Below are 27,203 nucleotides of genomic sequence, written 5' to 3' on the forward strand. Positions count from 1 at the left end.
AATGTTTGAAATTTTTAAAAATGAATTTTTATATTTTCAGGGATGTAATTCTGAACACAAATAAATTGGGTTTATTTTTTTAAATCGGGTGAAAATTCGAAAAGTTATAGCGTTTTTAAAAATCTGAATTTTGGCTGAAAATTTTGTTTTCAAAATTCTGCCAAGGGCGTAAACATGCCCATTCAGGAAAACGAAAAAATACGGGTCCACTTATTTTTGAGCGTGAACAATTTAAAATTAGCCCGGTGGATATCGGCGATAACCACCTCACACCTTCTCATTGTTAGTTTTCAAAAATTTGTTCAACTTAAATCATAATTTGTTGGATTATGTATGTAGAATTGTTAAATAAAACTGTATTCATGCAAGGAAACCTTAATGGAATAACAGCACACATACATACATATTTGCAAGAGCATCCAGCATCGATTTTTTACGTAGTTCTTCAAAAATTTTCGGAATTTGAAAGACTTAAAAATTTGACCAACTATGTCTGTATGTACATAAATCTAATCTTTCATGTACATGTTCAGCTTGTAAATATGTATGTAAATAAATGTTTGTAATTGTCAAACGCCAACTTATTACTCGTGCAATTTTTGTCACAATCAGATCTGATCCTTTGTGATTTAATGGTTTAAAAAGTATTGCAAATTCGAACCCTATTTTCACCATTTCTCGTGTTTTAGAATTATACTTAAAACGTTACCTTTATGAACTGTTCATCTTAATTTTTTTATTTTTTACGCGAAGTTTTCTATGATGGGCATAGTTATAAAACTATGAAATATCTATACGTCTTAAAAAAAGGGAAAGGAGTTCAACAAATATGAACGATTACGAATTTAATTGAACATGTAATAATTTAATTGAATATGTAAATTAAGAGTTTTCAATGAGTAAAGTTATACGCAAAATTTATATATAACAGCCCACGAATAATTTGATATGATGACAACAATTGTATTCTACTCTCCCTCGGAGGAAGTTATTGCTGTTTAAGGATGTAAACCTCTAGTTGAGATTATTTGACATGCATTTGTAGATCAAACCTTCTAATTTACGTAAAACTTGTCAAACAATATTGTCACAAGTCCCGATTTTCGGATCGCAGCAGCAATACCCGACCGTTCCGGCGGGACAGCCCGCTTGATAAGGATCCTTCCCCGTGTAGATGGCACCCTCAATGTAAAACTTGCAGACGTCATGGCCCGATTGTTCCTTCGGGTCGTAACAACTCCGGCTGAACGTGGCATCCGGGGTGGACGCCCGTTGGGAACATTGCTTCACGGAGGGTGGGGCATAAGCCGGACCGAGTTGCTAAAAAGCACATAAATAAAATTTAAAACTTCTGTAAGCTAAATTTGAAATAAATTAGTCCAACGTGTTAAACTTGCGATTTGGAAAAGCAAAAAATATTTGCATTTCTAGCCTTGCCTAATGTTCCGTTCAAAGAAAAAAATTGCATGCAGTTACTGGACTAGTTTTTTTAATCAGGCATAATTTGCCGCCGGGCAAAAACAAAATTCGGGAAAACCGTAATTAACTTTCTAAAATTTGTTCGAGCTCAAAGGGTAAGATGGGCCTCATCTTTTTGCAGCATCCTGTTATTCGAGGATTTTCGTAGTGAAAAAAAAGAGTAATAAATAGGTGAGAATCTAATATTTAAACATTAAACATGTTCCGTTTGCGTGGAATTTAAGGAAATTTATCCCTGGTTGTATGAACCTAATTTCCCAGATTTTTATTGGCGGCATTAAAAATCGACCAAACCTCCCTATGTAATTATCTATGAATGTATGTAACTAATGGTTTAATGTATTAAGCTCTTTTAAACTTACACTTGGTGATGGATACGGGTATCCTGGATATTGGTAATTGGCCGGGTACGCTGAATTTACTGGGTACTGATTGCTTGCAAATGGCGGGTATTGTTTTTCCGGGGCGCCCGGAAATACTTGAGATTGGGGGTAATACATGCCATTATTGTTGAGCAGGTTTACACAATAATTAATTTGCCTGGCGCGACGCGTCGTTTGTCGTAATGTCTGAAACGCGACAATTTATAGACTGCAGGGTAAATTTTCTAATATTTCTTAACATTCTTCAAAATGATGTTACCCTTCTGAAAATTAAATACACTCTGAATTTTATGTTCAAATTAAAATATACTAAATCAAGGGCAACGTTAACGGGTAAAGTTTACTCTAGATTTTGTACAGTTCACTCTTAATACAGGATTCAAAGAAAACACATTTAATTTTCAAATGGGTAGCATCATTTTTAAGAGTGCTTACCTACCATTGGAATCGGATCCACTCTTTTATTTTGTTCCGTTAGTGGGACATCACGTGGAAAAACGGGATCTAAAGAATACGTCGGTAAGCTGAGCTGGAGTATGCAGAGGGTTGTGATAAGTTGTAAAATCTGGAAAAAAATTGTGCAAAATTAAAATACGACACCAGATTGTATAAGATTTTTAAAGTTACTATCGAAAATAAATATGAAAGTCATAATTTTGTCCAAAATGGGATAAAGATTTACAAAATTTGTTAATATTAATGTTAATATTAATCGAGAAAATTAAAAAACTCCACAACTTCCGTTCAGCTTTGTGTAAAATTTCTTTTGGAATTTGATTGGAAATTTTGGCAGCAAGATAGGAAAAATTTTGAACTGATATTTTTTTTACTAAAATAATTACCATTATTGTGATGTGACCTGGTTGTTTCAACCGTTTAAAGCTCTACAGAATCTAAATATGTAAAAAAATACTTGTAGTTCTATTTACATAGAAGTAAATAAATTCAATTTTAACGCACGCGTATAATTTTTTATAAGATGAAAAATAAGGAGCTACGTCCACAACAGAGGTCAATTCAGATGTGAAAATGGGTCTTGTTTTTACAAAATTAACCCAATTTTTGCCTCACAAAACCTGATCTCCCTTCTCGACATGGACTTAGGGAACGTCCATATATTTAGTACGTCATCAAAAAACACTGATTCTTACAATGATTTAGACTACCCAACCACCATTTCTTTAATCTTCATATTAAGCTAAACGTTAAGATGGACCACTAAAAACCACCCATTCACATTTTTAATGACGTAATATATGGTTGTTCCCTTATTCAAGAATTTTTCAACCTGTTGGCGGTGTGCGAGTAAATACATTGGAACGGCGTACATATGTGTAAGTTTTTTATCTGTACATATATTTTGCGCAAGATTTGCACACACATGTGTGTGATTTAGGCCCGAAATGTATGGTATGAATCCAGTTTTGGACTGGTTTTTTTTTATTTCTCGGATTTATGTATGCATGATTTTAGTCTTTGAATATTAAATAGAATGTGTAAAGTATTAATGCAAATAAAAACAGGTTTGTTTTTATTGAAACTCAACCGCACATGAAAGGTAATTTAATATGTATTTATTTATCGGAGGTCGACACCGGGTAGAGTTTTACAGGGAATTGCGGGGATTCTTCACATGAACTACACATGTATGTCAACTACATACATCTGTACATATGTATGTATTTGACATACATATATAATCATACTCAAAAGATAATGCAAAAAAAGTGCCAAATAATTTTGCACAAAAACCGTAATGTGTCCTCCGTTAGAGAAAGCGACGGAGATATACAACTTTCATGAATTACTTATTTTATGCATGAACAATAAGGTCACAAACTTTTAACTATGCCATCATTTCCCCTATTTATTTTGTGAAATACAGAATTTTACGATGGTATAAAGCAACTAAAATTGGTCCCATGAAGTACAAAAAAATTTCCATTCTACTAATTTCTCCCATAAATTAACCATGTACATACACACCTGTGTACCTTAATACACACAGATAAATACCTACATACATATGTACATTGGGATTAAACAGTACGGAAATTTAGATGCAGTTACAAATATTTGTCACACTTCAGTGTGTCAGTGCACTGACGAGAATTTAAAGGGTGCCAAAAAATCGGATGACCCCGATCATATCAAAAAATGGAAGTCGAGTCTGTCTTGTTAAACGTGACGATGAATCATTTTTAAGAGTTGACAATCTTATCAAAGTGAATCAACCATTCAACTCTTTCAAGTACATACATATATTTAAAAAAACGAAAATCTTTTTATTTGCAAAACGTGTCAAGTTCTCGGCAAGTATAAAAGCGGATGACAATATGTATTTTTGCCAGGGGTAAATTATCCTTTAATTGTGCACCAGTTTAACGAGTGGTCACCATCATGTTAATCAAGAAAGTAAGGCTGGGTCTTGTAAGTTACATATTTACTCGGAAGGAAGGAAGCCTATTTCCGCAATTTATAACTTTTTCATAATAAATATGTAATAACAATAATTTTCTAAATGAAGCACAAAAAAATTGGGTATTTACATACACCTTCACGTTTAAGAAAGATATATTTATTACATTAATATTTTCTTGAAATCGAATGAAAATTTTGTTTATATTTGAATGAGGGACAGATAAATTTCTCAAGGTTTTAATTTCTGATCTTAAAGCATTGGTGGTAACTCGTTAAAATTTTATTTTTTCCTGATTTTTACACGTGTAGCTACTTTTGGTGATCGGATTTTTGGGCAGGTTTTGTGCTGCGGAGGGACAAAACTACGAATCCATAGGAAACACCGTCCTTCAAAAAATGGCAAGTTTAGAAAAACTTACGAAAATTCAACTGCTACATTCTTAAAATCTTGGACTTTGAAACTTTTAGCCAGCATCTAACCTTGTGGCAACAGGTAAAATAATGCACAACGGAGCGAATAGAGCACCTCGCCAGCGTCTGTGGCCCATACCCGTCCCAATTTTTGGCGGGTGAGTTAATCTCTTAATCAGAAGTCCGATAAAGAATTTAGCCTGTCATTATTTTAAAAAACAGTTTAACCTAATACTTGATTGCAAATTGCTTACACCGACATAAAATTTTCCTATTAATTTCAGATCTCCATGCTCCGAATGGCCGACATTCCCAGGGTCACATACACAAGGCAGATATTCAGTCTGGCAAGCACGTGCCGCGCAAGGTGAGAAACTATGTAAATCCAGATGGACATGTTTAAAAAAAATATATGGCTTGTGGAATCTCCAGTTTTCTGCCAACGACTAAAGGATGCGTGTGAATATGACGACGGTGATCTGATTTCATGCGTGACATCGCCAGTATCCATGGCAACTTGCGAATCTCCGATATCCTACACGTTCGAAGATACGTGCACAGCCATGCCGGGATGTTCGATGCATATCGTTTCAACCAGTATGATTTGCCATTGCAAACGGTGACACATTTTATGGAGCAGTTCGAGACTTGTCACTGGAGGTCTTCCACCTTGTCGAAGCTGAAAATCCTGATGGGCGTAGGTGTAGGTATTTAAAGTAGTGATGGAATATCCAGATGTGAAATTGTCCAGTCTGTTTGCGTTTTGAATAATTCGAATAGTTTTAAACTATTTATGCGTAATTAATTTCAAATGCGCATAAAAATATAAATAATTTTAACATATTTACAAATCCATAAACTGATTAAAACCCATGTGCAGAAGTACATATGTTTTTTGTTTAAACTCTAATTTGTATCGAACTGATGAATGAATATGGGTTGCGGAAGTTATTGTACCATACTTAAAGCTCCTTTGTCCTTAGAATCGATTTAATTACGTTTCAATTGAAGGTTATTGAAACCGCAGATAAGCATGACCATTTGGATAATGTGCGGCTAAATAATTCCTACATATGCCTACTTCCACAAACATCAACCTGAGCAAAATTGATTAGGGGTTATTAATCCCTAAAAATATATGTACCATTAATCCGGGTTTACATTTTAATCCAAACTTGTACTAAAACTTACGAGTTTTTCGTAATTTTTAGGCAAGGTTGGCCTCTTCTTGGTCAAAGCAATCGCGGTCCTTGTCATTCTGGCAATTTGTATCGAGATGGCGTACGCCATCTCGATACAAGGACGACGTCGTCCTTGTACCAGAATGGTGCATTGATTGTAAGGCGGATGGATGACCAAAATTTTATCGATTTCATTCAATTTTGCATAATTTACTAATTAATTGGATGGATGAATAACATTAAACTTTGAGGAATTAATAACAATTAAGTCTGTGAATTAATATTTATCTCCACGGGCAAAAATGTTTTGCGACGTGACCACAAACTCGTGGCGATTGGTGAGGTCCATCAAGTGTGGGTGGGCTCTTCCCATTTGCAAGCTCGTGAAGGAGAAGACACCAATTGATGGAGGAAAGAAATGTGTGCAAGAGATAAAGTTTGATGACATCGTGAAGATTGAAAATGAGAAAAACTCTGATGGTAAAGGTGGATTTAACGAGCCATGAATTATTAAAAAGTGTGCATAGTACATAGTACATACATACATACATATTTAACAAATGTCGAGAAATAGAACCTATTTAGTTGCAACTAATGCATAATTACATTTCTCCGTATGAATATCCGGTTTAATTGGGCAATGCAGGACACTTTTACCTAATGCACTATAATGCAATATTGCAAAACCATAGGCTTATCATACACTCTTTATGTACTTCAAATTGATTAAAGGACAAAATTGAGTACAAAATTCGACGAAAAAATTTCTACATCTATTTAAGATCTAGAAAAATAGATAAATATCTGCACATTGCAGTATAAACTTTTGCGTCAAAATTACTCACACGATAAACAACAAATATAAAACAAATTTTCCAACAATGGGGTCGGAAACCATGTTCAACCCAGAGTATTTTTCGACCACGTTCGTTTGAAAGAAAATTTATGCCTATATTTGAAAGCCCTTTATACATACATATAAATGGCATTTACAAATAGTGCGATATTGGCACAGTTGTGGAAAATTCGACAAGTTAAGGGCACCGCATGTTCGCAAGAACGCTTGGTTTTCCGCAAGGCATGGGTACTACCCTGAATAATCTGGGTTTAGCATGATTTGGTTTGATTTCCACTAGCGAAATTAATTTTACTTCACATTCCGCAAAATTTTTTATAACAAATATTTATGTAAGCACAAGTTGAGGTACATAAATATGTACATATAAATATGTAGATATTTGTGTCTGCATACGACATCCAGGTTAAACTATATATGTACGCAAAATATTTTCTCGTACCGTCTGTACGTAAGATACTGACAACATTGGGGGTTTTCACGACGAGCTGCATATTTAGGTACATATGTTCCTTCAGGCTTATTTTTCCAGTTTTTTTTCATTCACTTTGAACCAACCAATTATTTACAAATCGAACATCACGCAATGTAATTTTTTTTAGAACTCCCACGCTTAACAATCTGTCTTAAACTTGTATTTAAAATTACGATATTTTTTGTATGTATGCGTTCACGAGAAGCTGATTAGAACACGAGGGAATGATGTTTCTGAACAATTTATGGGCAAAAGTTGAAGTCCAAGTCTAACGCAATTACTCATGTTACACAATTGATTTTTCGCCTACATCACTTTCACCGGAACTCATTGCTTAAGTGATTGATGCAGTAAAAAGAGTTATAATTGAGTTTAGTTACGCCCTATACATATAATAATGTGACAATTTTAACCTTTCAACCACAACGAATGGATGAATAAGTATTTGGCACATCAGTCGACGGATTCTAAATAGCAATGTTGCGAGTAAATTTCCTAGCGTAACACCATTTTTCAAGCAATATGTAAATAATATCACATCATGGAAGCCATAAATCTGTCTGGAGTTGAAATCAAGATTGTGGGAGTGGTAAGTAGTAGTGTGAGATAGGTGAAAAGTTGCAGATGTATAGAACGTGGAACACTATTAAAGTGAATATTAAATTACTATTAAAGGGATTACAAAAATCTCTTATTGCCGGATTAGGGATTATGGATTAATAATCCATAATCCTTAATCAGGATTATCCCAGCTCTGATCTCGTGTTCGACAACTCGAAAAGTGTGCAACGAGTTGTTTTTCATAAATGCGTCGGGTGCTTTACAAGCTGTGCCGTGTTGCCCTGATGAGACAAGTGCCCGGCACATTTGACCAGCAGCTGATTGAACATACAGTTCACAGTTTTCCCTCGTCCGACCGAGTGCAGATATTTTCATCTGTATTTCAAGTTGAAATTCTGAATTTCAAATAGTTAGTCATCAATTATTTCACTGGAGCATGGTAAGTAGTATCGAACGAACTAATATCCTGACTTTAAGAATTATTATCTTGTCCATACATACATAAAAAATATTTTGTCCGAAATAAACTTTTAATTATAATAGATTGCCATGCAATAAGAAACGTATCGAAATACGAAGCTACCCCGTGCAAAATTGAAAATGAAGCGGTCATCGCTGGAAAGTGCCATCCCTGGTACCTCCGACTCGTCCCTGACCGAGGCCGAAACAGGGGTCAGACCTCAAAAGAGAAGATCTTCGGAGAACAAGGTTTTACTTTCAGCAACGTTTTAAATATTTAATTCTAATTTATTTTGTACCTATTATTTAATTCTTGCAGGCATGGGAAAAATTTTTTCAAGGAAAACAAAAAGATTTTGCCATCTTTGGTAAGACAGCATCTACTTCAAAAACACCACCTTCAAAAACACCACTCTCAAAACCACCACTCTTAAAACCACCACGCAAAAAAACCCTCTCAAAACCACCAACCCCAAAAACACCCCCTAGAAAAGAGCCCTCAGATGATGAGGAGTTTGAAATTGAGGAATACGACTCCCCCCCCACGAACCCGTTATGTAATTCCGATACAAACCAAAATACTGACATTGACGGGACGACGAAAAAAAAGTATGATTATAAATTCCAAAGAGATAATAATTATTTGTATTTATAAATATATTTTAATTTTTGTAGGTACTCTTTGGTCGAAGAAATGAAAGCACTTCTCACCCCGTACGAAAACTCGGTCCGAAGATTCCCACAATATATTTATGACCACACTTACGAGTACGACGAATCTCAAGCTGTCACACTTATCATTAGGCACGTTTGTGGAACTCGGGACAAACTAGTTTGGACAATCTGTCGCCTCGTGGAACGTGATATAGATCGTTGCGTTATGTTTCGACCGTTGTATTTGTACGAGATAAAGTTAGGCGCTGTACTCCAGTTGTATCCCCCGTGGTGAGCAAATTCGGACACGAATGCATTTTTATAGCATCCATTTATAATTTAAGAAATGAAATGGTGTACAATTTGTGGTTGGTTTATTTATTCTCAGGCAAGAAATAGAAATGCCTGGATTTCCCATGCCGATTCTGATGTGTACAGATTTCTATAGGGTTCCTCTCAAGAGAGAAAATAATTTTGGAGTATCGCACGACACGATAAGCGCCTTAGTATCGGCCCCAAACCCATTCAGGGGAAGTTACATCAAAGCAACGTCGCCAGAATGCAAGTTTTTATGATATTTTTTTTGTTTCTTGATTATACTGATCTTTAATTAAGCTTAAATTTTAATTAAACTTCAATTTAATTTTTGTCTTAGGTGGCCTTAATTTCCTGCTGTCTAAATGCACCCCGTTCCACCTGAGTAATGAAAAAACAATCAGTATCCAGACTAAAAAGTGTAAACCATCGATCGATCTAAATGCCATAATGTACCCAATATCGAGCCAAATGTGGCCCAAATTCCGCCAAACTGGCGTATTAATTTCCGACTCGGATCATTTGTTTTCCCTTTTACAACTTCCTGAACTCGACAGTGGAAAAAGGGAGCAACTCGACAAATCCATAAAGCCGGGAAAATATATCAAATTTAAGAAACTTGGAGTCGTCTCGAAAATAAGCATTTTAGAGTGCGTTAAAACAATATAGAAAAATATATTTATGCGAGTTGGTAAATCATGAGTGTATCATTTATTTTATTTTAGAGATTTCTCCTTGTTTCCAATTATTCGCCGGTTGGGATCAAATCAAACCTTGTTTTATACGCTGTGCTTTAGACATGATACTGAGTGGAGGGAAGAAGCAAACTTGGACTTTCCATATAAACCTCCTTCTTATTGAAACGTCGCTATGATGAAATCTGAGTTACGTTAAGACTGCAACCATGATAAGGGCAAAAGGCGCTAGGCAAGATTACTTATCGAAAATTTAAACATCTAACGATAAAAATTGTTAAGGCCATGCTTTCTATCTAAATATGTCCGAAATTGTTAATTTTTTTGATTAGTCTTACAATGCGATGGTGTGAAGTGTAACCCTCCAAATTGGTTGAAATTTTGGAATTATGTCAGAATTATGTCGATGGTCAGAATTTGGCAAAATTTTTGAGGTCAAAGTTGAAAAATGGGCGATTTTTACCAGCCGGAGGACTTCCATTCTCTTCCTGTGCTAAAAAGCTTCCATTTTCCAACTTTGACCTCAAATATTTCGACTAATTCGCACCATCGCACAAACTGGCTCAAGAAACGTTGGTTGCATTGACATGGACCACATAATTTCGAAATTTCAACCAAATCGGAGCGTTACACTTCACACCATCGCATTGTTAGTTAAATATGTAATTAACTACGTATGCCCATAATTACATAGGTGCTCAACTATTTTTTATGAATTGAAAATAATCAAATTCTTTATTGTTATTTAATTTTGTACAAATACATTATTACATTATTATGTGTATGTATATTTACATATAAATATTTAAATCAAACATAACTAGTTGATTGAAACTGTCACTAAAAATATTTCCGTAATGATCAATTTACCTTGTATAATTTAACATATGCTTACATTCGTAGAACTAGATAAATATACAACTCGTGTTAAGAAATGCAAAGTCTATTTCCGTGAATTATAAAAATTACATAAAACCAGTAGTCCACATTAATGCATATGTATTTATTAGACATTTACTTGGATAGTGAAAGGATGGATTAAGCAATAATTTCCAGTACATACTGTTTGCATCAAGAATTTGGCCGATTTTCAGGGAAGTACATATCTATGGCTACCCTTATTCTCGCAATTGTATGTTAGGTAAACTGTACAAATCCAGCGTAACCTTTGCTCTTTATCGAGGCTACCTTACGTACTCGGGACGGGATTTAGGATTAGCTTAAGGTTCCCATGGATGACGCTTTGGCGCGTAATCTGACTCTGCCCCTATCCAATGTCTTCAAATGCAATTTCTAAAATCCAATCAACTCCATGAGTTTTGAGATAAATTCAACTTTTGATAGCTTAATTTAAAGCTAATTTTTGGCACTACAAACAAGTCGATTTGAAAAAAATTAAAAGATTATTTAGTTTGCCAATTTTTCACAATAAATTTCCTCGAAAATGAATTTTTGAATTTTTTTCAAATCGACTTGTTAGTAGTGCCAAAAATCAGCTTTAAATTAAGCTATCAAAAGTTGAATTTATCTCAAAACTCATGGAGTTGATTCGATTTTAGAAATTGCATTTGAAGACATTGGATAGGGGCAGAGTGAGATTATGCGCCAAAGCGTCATCCATGGGAACCTTAAAACAGAACTGAGAGTACATTTATGGACATAAATCCATCCGCCCCCTCGCCACACACCACAATTTCCACTGTCCATCCCACCTTGTCGGCAATACTTTGACACTTGTGGGCATTTTCGGCGTCACAGAAAATCCAGTGAGAGTTCGACTCCTTAATTTTTTCCAGGATGGTTTCTATTCAGCAGTGCAAAATTAATTATTTGTGCCACTAAAATTCACAATATATGTATTTAAATAGCCGCCACCTATATACTTTCCGACATAGAGCGAACGAACGACCCCATTTGCACGCCAGACCCCTTTAAAAATTTAATTCGATTAAAATTATACTTAATTAATTAAATATGTATCTATTTAAAAATAATCACCATCACCATGACGATTTAGGGGAGCTGGTGAGACGTCATGTATGTAAACGACGATGTCTCCCTTGCAGTGGCGGCGGAAGTTGGGGGGACATGTGGGGACATTAGCATTGTAGGATAGGAATAGGAGGGGCTTATTAACATGGGCAAGATACGATTTTGCTAAATTTCTGGGGGGACAATGTCCCCCTGTCCCCCTGCTTCCGCCGCCACTGCTCCCTTGCGAAGGCCACGCTTGTAGAAACAACTCGCGACTCGTAGCGTCTCATTGTCAAAATTTTTAAAGGCGAGACGCTCCCCGGTCAGACCGTTCTCCTGAAATGTGTATATGATAACCGAGTTATCATATACATATATGCAGACTGTTTCCCTTCGCTGAAACCATCCGTGACGAGACACGGTCAAAAATTATCGTAAGTTTTCCCCCTTTTGACCACCAACCGACATATGGAAAAAATCGTAAAGTGTCCAAAACTTAAAAATGGGCAGCTCCATTAAACATTTCCAGTTTTCGACGCTTTCGACCAAAATAATGCAAATTTTACGGTAAAAACGTTACAATGTCCCGTACCAGAAATGCCTCACGGCGGCCCTCCTTCAAAAAGTGATTTGCCCTCTCCAATAAATACTCGGGGACGGTTTCCTCCCTTACATATTTCCGGGAGAGGTTTGGTCGATGAGATGGACGTAAAGCCAACCATTTTTTGAAATACTTTTTCCCAGAAAATTTATGACTACTTTGCAGGAATTTGTAGGATGAAATTATCAACAATAAAAGGGCAGGTATGCAGATTATCATATGTATGCCCCCAATTGACAAGTAAAATTTTGAATACTGGGCATCGTCCTTGTAAAGATGCGGAGATTATACTGGTTTTAACATGTACAGGGTGGTTTAAATGTCAGGTTACAATGGAAAATTTTTCGATGGGAAAAATTCGTAAATTTCCACTAGTTGGGATTTGGGATTGAGATTTTTATTAATTTTTATCAAAACTTATGAAACACTGATGACAAAATTCTTAAAATATTGAATTTCAAAGGCAAAATTTCGGTAACTAATGGAGATTTGCGAATTTTTCCCATTGAAAAATTTTCCATTGTAACCTGACATTTAAACCACCCTGTATGTCTGTGTACCCATACTGAACCCAAAAAATGGAATGTAAGGCATCGGCTGGCCCGAATCACGTCGTCTTAAAAAAAATTGAGCTGGATCCTGTTCCTAACTTAACTAGTCCTAAGCGAACAAGAAATTAATACAGGTGCAGCATAAGCATCTTGCGAGAGTATATTGGTATTATTGTTCGTGGTCTTTAATTCCGGAGAAAAATTAGACGTATACAGTAAGCAAAAATTTAAATCGTACCCTTTTCTGGGATATCAAAAATTAATGGTTCTCTGCTTTATGTAAATCAATTCTTACTATGTCATACGTCCATTTCGTAGGAAATTTAATGTAGATTCCGAATATAAAAGGCATTTTTCCGTTTTCCTTACGGATAATGAACCATTAATTTGAAAGTGGCGGAGAATTCGAAATTCATGCAAAAAATTAAATCGTACCCTTTCGGTTTTTTCACCATCTCATTCTTCTACAAACTCAAAAACGGTAATTCTTAAGTGAAATTAGATTGCTATACAGTTTTTAATATTTTCATGTAAAAGGTTTCAAACTTTTTGACTTTGACGCTGCTAGACATCCCGAAAAATGAGCAGAAAATAGCTATATGCAGTGGAAAGAAGAGGGTTATTTTTCTGCATAGGAAATGACAATGTTACTACAAAATTGCATTGGGGACGAAGTTTTAGGAGCCTACTATCCAATCCATTTCCCAACCATGGAGGAAAACTGGATTCTTGGGCAATTTTCATTGCCGTGGACATAAAACGGCAATTAACAAGGGCGAGCATCCAAATATGATCATCAAGATCTTGACCAGCGGAGGACTTTTGGCCCCGAAAATTGCATCTGGACTGCAAGAACAATACAAAAGAACGGTTTCTACTCAAACAATCAGAGGACGGATCCGGGAAAGGGGCTTTAAGGGTCGAAGTGCAAGCAAGAAGCCATTCATCTATAAGTCAAATATGGCACAGCGTACAAAGTGGGCCCTGGACCTTAGCGTTAGGATTCTCAATGGCTGAAAACGTATCAGTCAGCATAACACAACCATGTGCAACATATCTAGGTCGAATGCAGTCGTAAAGATATGCAGGAAACCTGGAGAAGCCAATAAACCGAAATGCATGAAAAATACCGTGTAAAATAACGAGGGAATTGTGATGGTTTGGGCCTCAAAATTTTGGAATGGTGTTGGAACTTTATCTTTATTGAGTCAATCATCAACAATGAAGTCCAGCTGACAATTCTGGAGGGAAATCAAGTCCGTTGAGCGAGGAAATTGAGACTCGTGACGAAAATAAATTTGCAATTGGACACTGATCCCAAAAATTCGCGAAATTTATTAATCGGTACCTCGAGTAAAAGGGAATTAAGGCTCTTCCGTGGGTTGCCTGATCTATGTACTGGCGTCATCCCCATCGAAAATTTATGGCAGTAATTGGCGACGAGGATTTTGAACCGAAAACCGAAGACCAAATATGACTTGCATGTTATTTTAAGCAAAGTGTTTGTAAACTTCTGACCGGAGGTGGCAAAGAATTAGTAAAATTCATGCCGCGGCGTCTCAAAGCTGTAATTGAAGTAATCCAAGGCGTTTCAAAGTGTTAACTAATTATTAAACAAAATTTGCATTAAAAACCCGCATGGGTACGATTTAATTTTTTGCATGGATTTTAAATCTTCCCCGACTTTTTAATTGGTGGTTCATAATTAGTAAGGAAAAACAAAAAAATGTGTGTCATCTTCGGAATCTACGTTAAATTTCCTACAAGGCTGATGTATTGCATAATAATAATCGGTTTGGATTAAGTAGAAAACCATGGATTTATGACGTGACAGAAAAGGGTACGATTTAAATTTTTGCTTACTGTACGTATAAAAATTTTTGAATTACAACTTTAGTCGGCCTACCATTACCATTTATTGTGCAGCTCAGATTCTACTGCAATTTCAGTACGGTTTCAATAAGTGCATAGCAAATATTTATGTATGCAGAAGCTTAAAGAGATACCTACATAAATACATAAGTCCATTAACGACTTAACTACGATAAATTCGCTTGCTAGCCCAGGTGAAAAATTTAAGGGATTTTATGCATAAATTTGGCTGGTTTTTATGCAGAGAATTGGCTGGATTTTATGCAGAAAAATTTACGCCGAAACAATTTGTGCATAAAATATGCAGAATTATGCATAATTGTGCAAAACCTTTCTGCAGAATATACCTGTCAGAAATTTTATGCAGAATCGTTCATACTTTTTCTGCAAAAACCATTGGTCCGGGCAGGTGTGTCGAATTATGTCAAATTCGACACACGATTTTCACCCTAGAGACCTTTCATAACTAAATACTACACAAAGTCTTGAGACATGACGTATTTCAACACCTGTTAGGTATTTAAGTATAACAATGGCCAATTAACCAAATGCATTTTGCAGACTTAACGATCCCTACCTGACAATTGTTTTTTGGCTGAATTGAAATAAAAACTTGGTCAAACAATAACCCATGAAAATGGCGAGTCTAGCCTACATGAATTTTTAACGGTCAGATTTGAACCCAATGCTCCCATTTAGTGAATTAAATATTGGAAGGACAAGAACCTTGTCACGCAGCTGTGTTCTTTTTAAAACATGGCACAGAAAAGACTCCTCTTCCTAATATGTACCCCATTTCTGACTGAATCCGTGTTACAGTTAGAGCTATTCAAACACGTTAACTATGAAGGTTTATCTCACTTTCGTCACTAACTTCCAACCGGTGTGCCAGGCTTGTTCCGTCCAAATTTTTCTAAAACATGTATTAAATATACCACCCGTCCGCCAAATATAGTTAACTTTGATGTAATGCAAAACTCGAACTATTACAGAGGGTAGTAGGATATCCGATTTAACCGGATTAATCCAATCCGAATCCGACTGGGTCGGGTTGGATTGGATTTTTTTCTGACCCAATAAAATCGGATCGGGTCGGATTTTTTATTACCCGACCAATTCGGTTCGGATCGGATTTTTTATTACCCGACCAAGTCGGATCGGATTGGATTTTTTATTACCCGACCAATTCGGATCGGATTGGATTTTTTATTACCCGACCAATTCGGATCGGATTGGATTTTTTATTACCCGACCAATTCGGATCGGATCGGATTTCAAAAAACATCAATCCGACTATACTCTGCACTACTACTCCAAAACCACCGATTCTTGTAAATTTAAATAAAAAAAACGCTCTCACAGCCGAATCGATGGGCTCAATGCATTTAAACCTAAGGCATGATTCTAACCTGGAAAATAGAGGAGTGTTTTTTTATTTTGAATTGACAAAAATCAGTAGTTTTTGTGAACTGGACTGAGTTTTGCACATTTTGTATTAAGCTATTTGTATTAAATTGATGTGTAATTATAGTGTATTTATGTATATGAAGTACATTTATGTGCGGAATAATATTTATTTGTACAAAAACTTGAGAGAACCAGCCTGACACACCCATCGTTACTCTATTATTCTCATATCCCTCCGTATCCTAGAACCATCCGTATACTTTGAGGACCTCGATGGCTCCGTGTACGGAACCATTCCGTACGGAATGGATAACGAGGCCTCCTCCTACAAACTGTACCGCGGCTCCTGCGTCGAGCTCCACACTGCCCCCTACCCGTACCGAGAGACATATTTGGTCACAACCGAACGGCAAATCCCGACCCTGGTCCCGACCGAATTCAACGATCGGATTTCATCCGTGAAGCGATGTCGCGTCTACGACCAGTCCTTTCGTTGTCCCGAAGACACTTATGTGAAACATATTGAGTGGAATAATCAGGATAAATACCTCTCGCAAATTTTCCTACACTGTTCGAAACCAGAGACGAAAGGGACGGATACAAAAGTGTTTGTAAAGTATAGCGGGAATAATAAAACAACGAGGGTAGATTCCTTTCTGGAGTGTCCCATAGCCCTTCGTGGAATTAGGCTGCATTGGGATAAGAAACCGGTGAGGGGATCAGTGGAGGCTTTGGTGGGCATGACGCCACTCTGTCATTTGAAGGATGCTCCCCCGGATACGGCGAAATGTCCGGATAAGCATGCCATTGTGGGGGCCAAGATTCGATATGAGGAACACTGTAATTAATTACCTCAAATTATTCCTTATAATTTTGAATATTTCATACCATGCAGACCAAATACCCCATCTGATGGAACCTCCCTCAATCAGGTTTTAGGGACACTCAAAAGCTAATCCCAAATAGAAACCATGTAAAATTGTGTAATCGACTTGAAATTTAAAAGCTAAGTGTCTGGTGACCTCAAAAAATTATTTCTACCTTATTTCTATCACTGTGACCTGGTTTTGATCTAATTTATATACTGAATTACAAACTAATCGCATAATTTTATCCGATCGGATCATATCGTGCCATACAAGGGTAACAGGGATAAAAATATGGTAGAAATATTTTTTTAGTGTCACTAAATCTTAAATTTCGAATTTCAATTCGATCGCATAATGTAATGTTGTATCAGTTTTTGAGTATCTGTTGAGGAAGTTTTAAGTATTTGACTCCTGCATTTGTATTTTTAAGATTATGTATGAAAAGGTTGTATAATTCAATTTCCCTATCCTACCCTCTGACGCACATGCATTATTTATTAATTTGACTAATTAATATTAAAGGTAAATGACTAGTTAAGAGTTTGCGGCTTATCATTTTGTTCTGCTCTTCCAGCATAAATGTAATTTACTTACAAGTCTCCATGTTAATCATAACCTTGTCCGGCCATTCACACGAAGCTTATAAATATTGGTTACAATTCTTATCTCGATGTCACTCTGTTGTCCATGGTCTACCAGTTACTTTGTCACTCAAGCTCTTAAGTCGCAAACTGCCCCAAATAAATAATTTAAGTGACATATAACTGCTTTGTCTCAACGTGCCTCATTTCAAGAACGAGAGATTTACATCACACAGCATCATTACCAATCACACAATCAGGGAACTTTGCATTCTCAACATTTTGGTCTCGCTTCAACCGGATATAAACCGTCCATTCGCAAGTGTGTAAATTTGGTAAGCGCTGTCTTTCGTTAAGTCCATTGTTGTGGGTTACTGGATAGGAGGTTCAGAATCGGCCATCGGGCGTCGGGTTGAACCCCAGTAGCAACAGCAATCATGGCACCCACAGTGCTGGATAAAGCAACCAGTGAACGCTCCACCACTAGCGACCTCATTGATTATCTGGAAACAGAATTGACCTCTCACGCGACAACCCCATTAGATGAAGCACACACCAGTCATCTTCTGTCGATGGTGAAAGCCTGCCAGACCGACGTAATGGAGATTCACCGTAAGATACAGCTTGCATCACCTCCAGACATGACACCACACCAACAAGAATTTCAGCGACTAATGACCAAGTCCACCAAGTTATTATCAGCATTTACTGGAATCAAGATGAAGTTCCCAGTCTCATCTTCCGCCTCCAGTTCAAGTGCTGCAACCAGTTCAACCACTCCAACCACGACGGATATCAGACTCCCTCGTCTCGAACTTCCCTCTTTCGACGGCAATCTGCAAGCTTGGGTCACTTTTCGGGACATGTTTGTCACTGCCGTGCATGACAACTTGTCTCTTAGTAAGTCACAGAAGCTTACCTATCTAAAATCTCTACTCAAGAATGAAGCATCCAGGCAAATCTCTAGTATGATAATATCGGACACTAACTATGATATTGCGTGGTCCCAGTTGTCTGATAGGTATCAGAACGATCGCGAACTACTTTTCGCCATTCTCCGTAGATTCCACAACCAAGCTCTTGTGAAGCCGCAGTCATCAACATCAATCCGTAGCCTAGTTGATGTCTCTCGTGAGTGCATCCGATCACTGGATGTCCTCAAGCTTCCTACAGATCAGTGGGACGCGCATCTCCTTTTCATCCTAGTTACGAAGATGGATTCAACATCCAAAGAATTGTGGGAGCAGTCGCTCAAGGACAGCTCCATTCCCTCACTAAAATCCCTATTCGAATTTCTCGAGCAGAGAGCTCGAGCACTAGCAGCAAGTGGATCATTATCATCATCATCGAAGCCCGTGCACCCCAACAACCCGCATGGCAACAGAGTTCAGACACGTAATATGGTCCACACCACAAATGCCAGCAGAAATTGTCATTTATGTGAAGCAAGTCCTCATCCTCTATTCAAGTGTGAGAAGTTTCTGGGACTCCCAATTCAGCAACGAGTTGATGGCGTCAAGAAGTTGAATTTGTGTTTCAACTGCTTTGGGCCCCACAGAATCCAAGACTGTCCCAGCAACAGAACGTGTAGGACGTGCAATGGTAAGCACCACACCCTTCTACACAAACCCAGGCAAGCCGATGCCGCAGCCATTCCTCCAGTGGTGCTACATGCAGAAAACAGCGCCCCTCATCCCCCACGTGACAAGTCTCATTCCACTCCCAAGGAATACGACACCCTACTGGCAACATGCCTCGTCCAGGTAGCAGACCCCAGTGGTAACTACCACACCCTCCGAGTGCTGGCCGACAATGGCAGCAATGCAAACTATGTGACGGACTCTTGCATCAAAAGGATTGGAGTTCCTCGCAGACGGTACTTCGCAACGGCAACAGGTCTAGGTGGAGTATCCCTTGTCAATGCTACTGGAATTACTGAATTCTCAGTCAGCCCACATTTTGATTCAACCATTTCATTCTTTGTCTCCAGGTGTCTCATCACTTCGAAGATCACTGGCAGACTCCCATCTTCAACCTTCGACCACAGCAGATGGTCACATCTCCAAAACCTCCAATTAGCCGATCCCAACTACTACAAGCCTCAAGACATTGACATGCTCCTGGGTGCTGAGTTCTTTTTCGACATTCTCAAGGGTACCAAGTTGAAAGGCCCACCCAACAGTCCATTCGCTATCTCAACTAGTTTCGGATGGCTGATTGGTGGTGGTGCCCCAAACGCCCCTTCAATCAATCCTCAGGTCCATGCCACCCTCGCCTCGCAACATGGTCGCAGTACCAATTCAATCTCCTCTGCCAGTGATCAGGATGAGCACCTCGACGCTACGCTACGGAGATTCTGGGAAATTGAGAGTGCGCCCTTGCAGCGGCTCCAAACCTCAGACGAATCAAAGGTCGAATCTCACTTCGCCTCCACCTATCGCCGAGAAGAGAATGGTCAATTCACCGTGCAGATTCCATTCAAATCTCAGGTATGCCACCCTCCTCCACCGTCAGCAGGTCTGTCAAATCCTGCAATCAGAGTACCAGCAATTGGTAAATCCATGGATATTGCCATGAAGCGTCTCCTCTATTTGGAACGACGTCTTGCCAAGAATCCAGACCACAAGAAACAATATGCACTATTCATGAAAGAATATGAAGATTTAGGCCACATGGAACGTGTTACACCAGAGGATTCAACTTCAGCCTGTTACATCCCGCATCATTTTATCCTCAAGGAATCCAGTACAACAACAAGTTTTCGGGTTGTATTCGATGCCTCCGCGAAGACATCAAACGGTGTTTCACTAAATGACACGATGATGGTTGGCCCCACCATTCAGGATAGCCTAACTGATCTCTTGACTCGTTTTAGAATCCACAAGATTGCCTTTGTAGCCGATGTCGCGAAAATGTATCGGCAGATCCTGCTTTCGTCGCCTGACAGAGAGTTTCATCGCATTTTATGGCGTGAAGACCCTAGCAAACCAGTGCAGCATTTCCGACTTCGCACCGTCACATACGGAACTGCTGCAGCCCCCTTCCTAGCCACCAGAGTTTTGGAGGAAGTTGCAACCCTGGAGAAGGACTCTTTCCCTCGAGCAGCAGAAGTTGCCCTCCGCGATTTCTTTGTTGATGACTTGATGTCTGGAGAACCATCAGTCGAGGAGGCAATTGAAACCCAGCATCAATTGATCAAGATGATGGAAAGCGCAAAGATGAGCCTACGAAAATGGTCGTCGAATTCCCAAGCCGTATTAGATACCCTACCGCCTGAGATGAGAGAGACGCAATCTCTTCTAAACTTTGACACTGATTCCTCGATCAAGACTCTTGGCATTCGATGGAACCCTAAAGCAGACCAATTCACCTTTATGGTTTTGCCAACTCCATCCACTACTCAAGTAACCAAGCGGTCCATTCTTTCTGAGATCGCTCGCCTGTTTGACCTTGTTGGTTGGCTCGCCCCTGTCATAATCAATGGCAGGATTATAATGCAATCAATTTGGAAACTGCAGCAGGGATGGGACGAATCTTTACCGATAGAGATTCACAATCAATGGAATGCATTTCGCACTGACCTCGAAGGTTTAGTCAAACTCTCCATCAATCGTTATTTTTTGCAAGGCTCTCAATTGTTGTGCCCCAGTCTCAATGTCCCTAGTTTTACCACCACCAAGTACTACCTCGCCGGGTTCTGCGATGCCTCGGAGGACGCCTATGCAGCCGCAGTCTATTTTTGTGCCTACGATGGTCAAAATAGTTCTATCTCACTTGTCACATCCAAAACTCGCGTGGCGCCCTTGAAGAAGATATCCTTGCCTCGCCTTGAGCTATGCGGAGCCAGTCTTCTCGCCGACCTTACACTCGCCGTCCAATCAGCAGTAAAAGTTCCGATTCATTCAATAACGGCATGGACGGATTCGACCGTTACCCTTGCATGGATCCGGTCTGACTCCTTAAGATGGAAGACGTACGTGGCCAACAGGGTCACAAGTATCCATGAGAAAATTCCGCCCATGCGTTGGGGACATGTCCGAGGAGATGAAAATCCTGCAGATTGCGCGTCACGGGGAATAACTGTAAAGGATCTTATCTACCACCCCCTTTGGTGGGAAGGACCTCCATGGCTCAAGAACGGAATACCTGATCCCCAATGCTGTGTCCCACTCAATCACTCCTTAGCTGCCAGTGAAGAAAGAAAACCAAAACCGACCGTATTCCATTCAATGATAGAATTCAATGATTCAATCCTGCACCGATATTCATCTCTCCTAAAACTTGTCAGAATAACAGCATTCATATTCCGATTTGTCAAAAGTTTCAAATGTCGCCAAGATCTCAAGTTGTGCCATGTCGTCACTCGTTCCGGTAAAGATGTCGCTACAGTGGAACCACGTCACCCAGTCCACAAGCAAGTTCGCCCCGAGTCCACAAAATCCACCACGAATGTGCCCCCTTTGACTCCAGCAGAACTTGACCAGGCGTTCTCATACTGGATTAAGCACTCTCAACAGCAAGAATTTTCCAAGGAAATTCACTCCCTCGCCAATGGGCTACCTATCAAGAAGAAGAGCAAATTAATTTCTCTGCTGCCCTTTATCGATTCAATAGGATTGCTCAGGGTTGGTGGTCGTCTAAAAAATGCCAAGATTTCTGAAGACCAAAGACATCCCATTCTCCTGTCATCCCATCATCACTTGACACAATTACTCATCAAATCTGAACATTTGAAACATTTTCACGCTGGTCCTCAGCTTCTGATGTCGGTACTTCAGCGGCGTTATTGGATCATCCGCATGAAAGATGCAGTCCGAAGAGAAATTGCAAAATGCTTGACATGTACCAGAACAAAGGCTCAAACTCTACAGCAAGTGATGGCAGACCTCCCTTCATTTCGCGTCAACCCAGCTCGACCCTTCCTGAAATGTGGAGTGGACTACGCTGGACCCTTTTCTGTTCGGCCCATCCAGCCTCGAAGCAAAATAACTCTAAAGGCATATCTGGCAGTATTTGTGTGCTGCACCACCAGAGCAATACACTTGGAAGTAGCTACCAGCCTCTCAACCGACATGTTTATCGCTGCCTTTCGCCGATTCATAAGCAGAAGAGGTCTACCCACGGACATGTACAGCGATAATGGTACAAATTTCATTGGTGCCAATCGCGAGATGAAGGAAATGGTTCAATTGGTAAATTCCTCATCCCATAACCAGCAAGTGGCCGATAACCTATCAAGAGATGGAATCCGATGGCATTGGAACCCTCCTGCCGCCCCCCATTTTGGTGGAAACTGGGAGATTGGTGTCAAATCCTGTAAATTTCACCTAAAGCGAATCATGGGATCGCACCGATTGACTTTCGAAGAACTGACCACTGCAGCGTGCCAAATCGAAGCGATCCTGAACTCCCGTCCGTTGACCCCTGAGTCCAACAATCCAGAAGACCTCGCCGCTCTTACCCCTGGACATTTCCTCATTGGTGCTCCATTAACAGCCGTTCCAGAACCGAACTTGTTGGATCTCAAAATCAATAGCCTTTCCCGATGGCAGTTAATCCAACAAATGATCCAGGCTTTTTGGAAGCGTTGGTCAGCCGAATATCTATCCCGACTCCAACAGCGCCCGAAGTGGATGAGTGGATCTCGAGCGATCGCAGTTGGCGATATTGTCGTCATTAAAGAGGAGAACCTACCCCCATGCGTTTGGAAACTTGGTCGTATCCTCGCCCTGCACCCTGGAAATGACTCATTAGTGCGCGTCGTCACGGTCAAGACGTCTACTGGTGTTTTCAAGCGTCCCATTGTAAGGTTATGTTTGCTCCCAATTGAAAATTCTTCCCAAGATGAAATTCTCTAATTTTTGTAATGTATACAGTTTTGTCAATTTTAATTTCATTGAAGCCGTTGGTTCAAGGCCGGCGGAATGTTGAGGAAGTTTTAAGTATTTGACTCCTGCATTTGTATTTTTAAGATTATGTATGAAAAGGTTGTATAATTCAATTTCCCTATCCTACCCTCTGACGCACATGCATTATTTATTAATTTGACTAATTAATATTAAAGGTAAATGACTAGTTAAGAGTTTGCGGCTTATCATTTTGTTCTGCTCTTCCAGCATAAATGTAATTTACTTACAAGTCTCCATGTTAATCATAACCTTGTCCGGCCATTCACACGAAGCTTATAAATATTGGTTACAATTCTTATCTCGATGTCACTCTGTTGTCCATGGTCTACCAGTTACTTTGTCACTCAAGCTCTTAAGTCGCAAACTGCCCCAAATAAATAATTTAAGTGACATATAACTGCTTTGTCTCAACGTGCCTCATTTCAAGAACGAGAGATTTACATCACACAGCATCATTACCAATCACACAATCAGGGAACTTTGCATTCTCAACAGTATCCCTAAAGAAAAAACTGGTTGAGCGAGGTGGCTTCAGATGGAGTATTCGTTTTGGACACTAATACCTAGATAATTTTTAATGTCGAATATTTCAGCAAACTTCATCAAAGGATTCGATCTCTTGTGCGAACTTGTCCCAAACATTGCCGAAGCTTGTGAACCAATTGATAAGATGGAAGTTGTATTGGCTTGCGATGCCCGTTACGCGATTGAACCGCATGAATGCGCGTTTAAGAAAATACGTGGAGTTGAATATACGAATAGCACGAGTTCTGGGGGTTCGGTGTCGGACACTTTTTACACGGAAATTTCAAGTTCGGCGGGGATCGACTTTAAGGCTTTGCAGGTATGGTTCTACGATGTCGGTGAATGTCATGAACTACATAAAAGCGCTAAGTCATATGTCGTGTCGTGTTATATTTGTCATAAATGTCGGACATCTACATCATTGATAACTGTCTGACAAATACGACATTTATGACAAGACGGTTATGATACTTACACTCCCCAGCTTGAAATTAATAGCTACAATTTGGGTAAATACATAATGCAGCACTAAGAATTATTCCCATTTTGACTTATGTGCATATTTCCTGTTGATTTTTAAGTTTTCATCCAAAAGCTTTCATACTTTTAACATATTCGAAAATGTATGTATTAAAAATTAATTCAGTATTAAAAAACCTACAGCATGACTCTGAAAATGTCATAAATATCATAAAAGACACTTATGACATTTTCCGTTTATCTATGTCAATTTTTTATAAGTGTCCGCCATTGACACAATCGATAAATATCTGACAATTATCATATTTGACATTTATGACAGACAAATATGACATGCCTAACATGACATGTAGAACTTATTTATGACCAATTATTTGCATGCCTGCAGATTCTTGAGAGGAAAGCTTTTGAGGAGGATTTGCGGAGATGCACTGTCTCATCTACCTATGCATTTTATGTACACATACATCCGGTAATCAGAGAGGCTGCTCCACATACTAATCTATTACTACCGCATCATGTATTTAAGCTCATCGCCCAGTGCCGAATAGGTAATGGTAGTTTCTTCATTAACTCCAGCTTTCATCTTCATCTCAATTATAGAGAAATTTGCAACGTCTGTAACCTAAATGAGGATAACACTCTTCTCCACATCCTTACTCGATGCACATTAAACACTGGTCCTCGTAATCAATTTTTTGCTGATCGAGTCATGCCGAGGTCAGAGATCGACCTATTATTTCTACTCTCGCCTGTGACAAAGTCGGATGTTTTCTCACTTTATAAATTCATATTGCAATGTTTAACAAACATCCATGATCTGCCCTCGCCTTAAGGCAATATAATGCCTCGCTGGTGATATATAATTATCAGTCTCTCGATAAGTACCTTCTTGCTCACATACGCTGCCAAGATAAGTGCCTTCCTGCTCACATACGCTGCCATCCTGACTTATTATCATCCCTTCAATATGAAGCCAGGTAATCCCGTAATATTCTACATCTTGCCTTGACAATTTCTCCTATCTCACAGCTCCAATTTTATTTAATTGATTTAATTTAATTTGATTTAATTAAGTTAAGTGCACGTTTTACTGGCTCTCGTTTTTACCAATTATTGTATTTTTACAGAAACAGTGGTGCTGGTGGTGGTGCTGGTGGCGATGGGTGGTTCGTCCTGCGCTTCAATTCCTTTGGGGAGGCTTGGTGGCATTGTGCAAGCGGTTGGAGGACTTGGAGAATTCATCTCATCCGTCCGCTCACAATTAGGGCGTTCTGGCGAATTTGCGACGCAGCATGGATTTGACTATGGGAATGTCTACAACTCATTATTGCAATATAAGGTCATGCATACATTCATCGCGAAAGAGAACCATCGCCTACTACAGGCTCAACACGAAGAAACCCTGGCCCTCCGTGACACGATCAATCACTCCCAATTCACTCAAACTGTAACGACTGGGGTTCTCCTTGCCATTGTTGCCGTCCTTGGCCTCTGTTCCCTTATCACCAATCTGGTATCCACGTGCGGCCGATCCCAATACCGAGCAATTCCCCGCACCCGAAATCACAATCACTACGACGCAGCTTAGGACGACGCATCGCCCCCGGCGCCGTCATCATCACCATCATAGGACCCCTCACCCAACACAAACCCACACTTACACCAATTTTAATTTCATATTTTGTTCAGTGATACATACACACACACTTCCCATATATATCTAAAAGTTACCATTATATTTTGACTTGCATCGTTAAAATTTAAAAATTAATACTATCCATCCGTACAACTATATTACATTCTACATAATTATATAAAAGCGAATCATGTTCCTTCTGAATACTTGTTCATGTACCTTTTATGGGTCTTAAGGCCCGCAGGAAAGGCAGCAATAAATCAAATTCAATTCAATTCAATTCAATGTAGAACTTATTTGCAGGCTTCATTTGAGACCAGACTCGGCGTAAGCGTAACCACCGGATACGACTGGAGCCAAACGGAGTCGAGCACGTTTACTGAAACGATCGAGTACGAATCCAGGGTTCAAGCTCCACCCGGCTGTTTGACCAGAATTAAGGAAGCCGTCGGAATTTGTGGTCCTTTCAACGTATATTCCCCGCACTTTGGGAGATATGACTATTGCAATAAAACCATGGTCAGAACGACAGGAACCTTTGCACCTGACCAGGACGAAGAAATTACGAAGCTTTTGACACCCATGGAAACGATGACGCTGGCCTGGAAACGTGCCGGAAGTAACTTGCAGAGTTGGCAAGAAATTGAAGACTTCAACACGGTCGAGGGTGCAATAATTTCGGCAAAAACGAGTTCCAGGGTGGAGAAGGGATACGTTGTGTACGTGAATGGGAAAAAAAGGAGGGTGATAAAGGTTCAAGATTCGTGTGGACTCAAGCGCAAGAATTCCACCAAGACCGCATACGTTTAACAGACGTGTACATATTTATATTTTATCCAAAATATATAAATATGTCCAGCTTTTATTCTGTTTTCTAAGTAACGAGGGAAATTAATTGGCTGATA

The 27,203-nt window shown here is 39.1% G+C and overlaps 3 protein-coding genes across 6 annotated transcripts; all 3 read left to right on the plus strand.

Annotated features, from left to right (window-relative positions):
* The first annotated feature begins 4,211 nt into the window (after window positions 1–4,211).
* Window positions 4,212–5,579, plus strand: LOC110861718. Of its 2 annotated transcripts, none has more exons than XM_022110844.2 (5): window positions 4,212–4,292; window positions 4,593–4,682; window positions 4,752–4,852; window positions 4,979–5,061; window positions 5,127–5,579. In XM_022110844.2, exons 1-5 carry the CDS (start codon window positions 4,263–4,265, stop codon window positions 5,315–5,317), a joined length of 495 nt encoding a protein of 164 aa, XP_021966536.1. In that variant the 5' UTR covers window positions 4,212–4,262; the 3' UTR covers window positions 5,318–5,579. The 2 variants fall into 2 exon arrangements, with proteins under 2 accessions (XP_021966536.1, XP_021966537.1); XM_022110845.2 differs by having other exon boundaries at window positions 4,212–4,277.
* Window positions 5,580–8,071: 2,492 nt separating this feature from the next.
* LOC110861675 lies at window positions 8,072–10,870 on the plus strand. Of its 3 annotated transcripts, none has more exons than XR_004833259.1 (8): window positions 8,072–8,206; window positions 8,311–8,475; window positions 8,546–8,835; window positions 8,902–9,171; window positions 9,269–9,441; window positions 9,536–9,845; window positions 9,921–10,237; window positions 10,545–10,870. XR_004833259.1 is itself a non-coding variant. In XM_022110802.2 (7 exons), the coding sequence occupies exons 2-7, from the start codon at window positions 8,368–8,370 to the stop codon at window positions 10,054–10,056; spliced, it is 1,287 nt and encodes a 428-aa protein (XP_021966494.2). In that variant the 5' UTR covers window positions 8,072–8,206; window positions 8,311–8,367; the 3' UTR covers window positions 10,057–10,321. The 3 variants fall into 3 exon arrangements, 1 of the variants encoding a protein (XP_021966494.2); XR_004833260.1 differs by having other exon boundaries at window positions 9,921–10,194; window positions 10,585–10,870; XM_022110802.2 differs by lacking the exon at window positions 10,545–10,870 and having other exon boundaries at window positions 9,921–10,321.
* A 7,312-nt stretch (window positions 10,871–18,182) lies between these two features.
* LOC110861676 lies at window positions 18,183–27,108 on the plus strand. Its single transcript, XM_022110803.1, has 5 exons — window positions 18,183–23,549; window positions 23,648–23,687; window positions 24,248–24,498; window positions 26,002–26,175; window positions 26,602–27,108. The coding sequence occupies exons 1-5, from the start codon at window positions 18,183–18,185 to the stop codon at window positions 27,106–27,108; spliced, it is 6,339 nt and encodes a 2,112-aa protein (XP_021966495.1).
* The last annotated feature ends 95 nt before the right edge of the window (window positions 27,109–27,203 follow it).

Source organism: Folsomia candida, unplaced genomic scaffold (genome assembly GCF_002217175.1).
Source record: "Folsomia candida strain VU population unplaced genomic scaffold, ASM221717v1 Fcan01_Sc044, whole genome shotgun sequence".
NCBI lineage: Eukaryota > Metazoa > Arthropoda > Collembola > Entomobryomorpha > Isotomidae > Folsomia > Folsomia candida.

What these genes read in the sequence shown, in the direction of transcription:
- LOC110861676 (XM_022110803.1), top strand. Translation starts at nt 18,183, where the DNA reads ATGGCACCCACAGTGCTGGATAAAGCAACCAGTGAACGCTCCACCACT. An exon ending in TCGACTTTAAGGCTTTGCAG is followed by an intron (nt 24,499 to 26,001) that starts GTATGGTTCTAC and finishes TTGCAATATAAG; the next exon opens with GTCATGCATACATTCATCGC. An exon ending in GTTCCCTTATCACCAATCTG is followed by an intron (nt 26,176 to 26,601) that starts GTATCCACGTGC and finishes ACTTATTTGCAG; the next exon opens with GCTTCATTTGAGACCAGACT.
- LOC110861718 (XM_022110844.2), top strand. Translation starts at nt 4,263, where the DNA reads ATGTTAATCAAGAAAGTAAGGCTGGGTCTT. An exon ending in AGAAAGTAAGGCTGGGTCTT is followed by an intron (nt 4,293 to 4,592) that starts GTAAGTTACATA and finishes TTACACGTGTAG; the next exon opens with CTACTTTTGGTGATCGGATT. An exon ending in ACACCGTCCTTCAAAAAATG is followed by an intron (nt 4,683 to 4,751) that starts GCAAGTTTAGAA and finishes TGAAACTTTTAG; the next exon opens with CCAGCATCTAACCTTGTGGC.
- LOC110861675 (XM_022110802.2), top strand. Translation starts at nt 8,368, where the DNA reads ATGAAGCGGTCATCGCTGGAAAGTGCCATCCCTGGTACCTCCGACTCG. An exon ending in GAAGATCTTCGGAGAACAAG is followed by an intron (nt 8,476 to 8,545) that starts GTTTTACTTTCA and finishes TAATTCTTGCAG; the next exon opens with GCATGGGAAAAATTTTTTCA. An exon ending in TCGAAAATAAGCATTTTAGA is followed by an intron (nt 9,846 to 9,920) that starts GTGCGTTAAAAC and finishes ATTTTATTTTAG; the next exon opens with AGATTTCTCCTTGTTTCCAA.